The 3,786-nt window shown below is 47.4% G+C and overlaps 1 protein-coding gene across 1 annotated transcript in view; it reads right to left on the bottom strand.

Moving 5' to 3' along the window:
• Positions 1–527: 527 nt before the first annotated feature.
• The window catches only part of EAH_00003860 (glyoxalase, putative), a gene marked incomplete at both ends in the record, with an annotated part of 5,332 nt that continues 2,073 nt past the window's right edge, over positions 528–3,786 (bottom strand). The window contains 5 exons of the mRNA XM_013397348.1: positions 528–758; positions 1,168–1,308; positions 1,705–1,868; positions 2,125–2,399; positions 3,144–3,280. Coding sequence (XP_013252802.1) covers positions 528–758; positions 1,168–1,308; positions 1,705–1,868; positions 2,125–2,399; positions 3,144–3,280 — 948 coding nt within the window. The remainder of the gene's footprint in view (positions 759–1,167; positions 1,309–1,704; positions 1,869–2,124; positions 2,400–3,143; positions 3,281–3,786) is intronic.

Here is a 3,786-nt window from a genome sequence, read left to right as displayed (position 1 = left end):
TTATCGACGGATCCCTACCGCAGCCATACATGCCGCTCGTTGGCTCGGCATTACCCTATTTGGTCGTTAGCAAAGAAGAAACATAACACAAGACAGACATAATAAGAACCCTCTGTGCGTCCCCTAGTCCCCAGTACTGTTTTCAATCATACTCTAAACGCGTCAAATCGATGCCAATTAAACTTAAATACACTGATTAACGCTGCCAAATGGCCATCCTCTTGTTTACTGGGAGGAGCTGTTGGCCTCTGAATCATGGCAAGAGACCAAATGCCACAGGAAGTTTCGATAAACCGGGTGCTTCATGGCTCGTTAGCTGGCAGGTACATCGCGTACCAGAGAGTCACTAATCTAAAAATGCATAAATATTGGCGCGAAGTTCCACACTCTGGCATATACGTAAATATACAAACCAAACCTACGCTGATGCGAACGTGCAGATTAATATATACGCAGTCAGAAGAACGCATAGACATGTAAATAAAGTGATGCAAGAATATATACAGATGTACATGCACCCCTGTGGGTTAATTTGTAAAAGCAATGCGTATAGGAATGTTCTGTGGATCTCTTAGCAGCAAGACCTTCTGTCCGTACACTGCATCATCCACAAAACCGATATTGACGTTCTTTGACTTGATTCTTCTGAGAAGTGTTTCTTCTTTACTTTCTGCGCAAAGAAACGAAATGCCCAAAAACCCGCACTCGGAAGGCTCGAGGTCTTCGTACGGTGCCACTTGGGTGCCGTCTGTGTGTACCTGATAAACAAGAAACATCACCCAGATGGCAAGCATCAGCTCACCAGCACAGCGGAAGGAGAGGCCAGGTGCGTTAAGAAACGAAGGCGGCCTGCATGACCGGTTTCGGTTTGTAAATGGAGAGGAGCGGCACAAAGACTTTGGTGACATGGGGCTGCCATATGAACGAGCAACTGCGCTAGAAGCGAAGGCGCAGTTATAGGAACTATTGTATGATGGAATGGCTCAGTTCCGGAAACAAAAAAAGACCCCATGGAAAGAATAATGACAAGCAGCAAAAATTAAAAGCATACGACCCGGGAAATACTACAATACAAACAAAGACACTTAAAATATTTATGCGATCTGAAGATCCTCTTCACGCGCAACCTTTTAGAAGGTGCTACATTCCCTGCGTCTCCCCCCTCACTTTAATGCAGATAGAAGAAAAGCGCTGCACCCACAACCAGTAATGGAGTGAAGCGTTCGTCGGAGATTCAAGAGCAAGAAAGTAAAGAGTGAAGCCAAAACCCGCGGCGGTCTTCTTGTCTATCAGCGTCATGCCCAGCACCTTCATGAAGAACACGCAACAACACAACAAACCGTAGGCCTCCAAGAAAAGAAATTCTCCACGTACATCCGCATGTGCAGAACTCTAGCAAACACGGCGGAAGGCAGGCGGGAGAGTAGATAAACACAACAACAATGAGACAAGCTTCACAAAGCCGAGTTCAAAACATTCTACCGAAATAAGTGATTGATGTCATTCGTAAAAATCTAAATAAGGAAAGGCGATGCCACGTAGACACCAAGAGGGCACGATAAGGCGGGCAGTTACACTCGCAGAAGCCGCCTACCATTCCCTTAAAGAGCCAAGCTGCTTTCTTTGACGACGCAAGCGACTCTCCCACACGTTTTACTGCAAAGGTGAAGTAAATGTGAATTAGCAGGAGGCTGCATTGCTTACGTCTTCGTAGAACTTGAGGGTATCCTCAAGGTTCGTAGCGGCGATTTCAATGTGGTGGAGAACGGGCAGCCTCAACAGGGGCAACGTGTCGAAACGCAGCGTGGAGGAGTTGTGACTGAGCTCTACAGCCTGTACCTCCTCTGGGGTGGGGGCAGGGAGACAACCTGCAGCAAATGGAAGTGCCGGAACCCATGTTGTCAAGTGCGCTGAGGTCTCGCGGATGCTTACACTCTACGCACCTACAACGCAAGCTCCCCCACAAACTCCTGCCTCTACTCTGTCCACCTGTCGCTGGCAGTCTGGCCTCTAGACTGGCGTTGGTTTCTGGAGGCTGCGTTGCGACAAGAGCTAGAGCGTTTTCGCTTGTTTCACGTTTTTGCATGCCGTGCTTCTTTCGTCTACTCAAGTGCAGCCGCTCACCCTCGCGCTCGCTGGAAAAAAGAGAAGCTGTACCGGATTCACGCACGGACATGGAGCAAAACCTACTCGGCGCCGAAGGTGAGGGAGACCGGCGTCGCTCCCCCGTGCCCCCCCCGAGTCCTCCGAAAGTCTCCACAGCGCCCCTGGCGAACCGCTTGCTCTCCCCAGAGTCATGGGCTCGCGCCGGCGACTGACGCAAGTGGTCAAATGAACAAGACGAGGCAGTTCGCGACTCGTCATTCATATGAGCCTTCAGAGACGCCATCTTGTACTCACTGAACAATTGTACAACCATGGAGAATAGGAAGGCAAAGCAATGCAGGCCAAGTGCAACAACACATCTCAACTGAGTCCAAACCCGAGCAGAAGCCTAGAGGTGAAACACAGGTACGCAGCTGAAGTAACACAAACGACCAGAAATAAAAACATGGCAGAAATCAGTGCATACAAAAAGTATAAGGAATCGAACAACCAGATCTGTAATAGACGACGAAACTGAAGTGAAACGGAGATATGCGGGTGAAGTAGCACCAACGGCGGAACATGAACGCACGGTGGAACGCACTGCACACTGAAAATATCGAGAACTCGCCGACCAGAACTGCAAAACACGATGGCATTCAGTACACTAAGCCAGCCCACTTCCGAACAGCGAGCCATTCACGGTACAGTTTGTTCTACCCCCGCGAAGCATAGCAGCGCTGTTAACAGCACTTTCTACCTACCGCGAACTTACGGCGCAGCATGAATCCTAACCCTATCCCCACGCAATTTAAGTTAAAACTATTGTATATCCAATCATACATGTATCCAAGTGGTAAGTTGCTGCGCCCGTTTAGTACATGATAGCACAAAGTAGCAACTTTACCCACAAAATGTTTGTTGCCACTACAACGCAACCCTGGCTGAACAAATGCCAAGACACTCTGCGGATTTATTTTCAGAAATCATTAAACGAAGGCTGCTGCGTTATAAGCACCACACCTCACTATGTATTACATATACTGCGTTGAAACTACCTCATGAACTGTAATAGGCGGCCCCTGAAGTTCTGTGGATCCGTGAAGCCCGAGGCGTAGGCCACATCCAGAAACTGCCCCGCCGGTTCAACGCGAACCATGTGTTGCGACAAGTCCACTGCCATCGTGTCCACGTCCTGCGTAAACACCAATAGCAGATATGGACGCACAATGAAGGAATAGTATGCCCAAGTGAACTCGAGCAACATTGATAAGGAAAGTCTACTACTACAAACGCAACATATACGGTACCTGCGCAACTACAAAGACTGCACACATACATGCACGCTTTATATATGCAATGCCATCTCAATGCCATCTTGACCTTTACTTGGTTCTACATAATGCACTACATATATAAATATACATAATGAGTACGGCTACAATTTGTAGTCAGGTTCTTCATATGTTACATATATTATCCTGGATCTAGCATACGCCGTAGCATGTAATTGTTTGCTCAGGTGTATACTACACGTGGTCAGGCGTGTGAATACCTGCGCAAATATACATCTGAGATGCTCAGTATTCATGCATTCACAAGCGTATATATAAACATTGTTATACCTGTGTCTGTGTACCATAGGCGCATCTACATCTACATCTGCATCTGCATCTATATATATATATATATATATATATA

The sequence above is a fragment of the Eimeria acervulina genome, genomic scaffold (genome assembly GCF_000499425.1).
Source record: "Eimeria acervulina Houghton genomic scaffold, Eah_scaff13, whole genome shotgun sequence".
NCBI classification, from domain to species: Eukaryota; Apicomplexa; class Conoidasida; order Eucoccidiorida; family Eimeriidae; genus Eimeria; species Eimeria acervulina.
The sequence above is the reverse complement of the archived record's forward strand: the minus strand, read 5'-3'. Positions and strand labels throughout refer to the sequence as shown.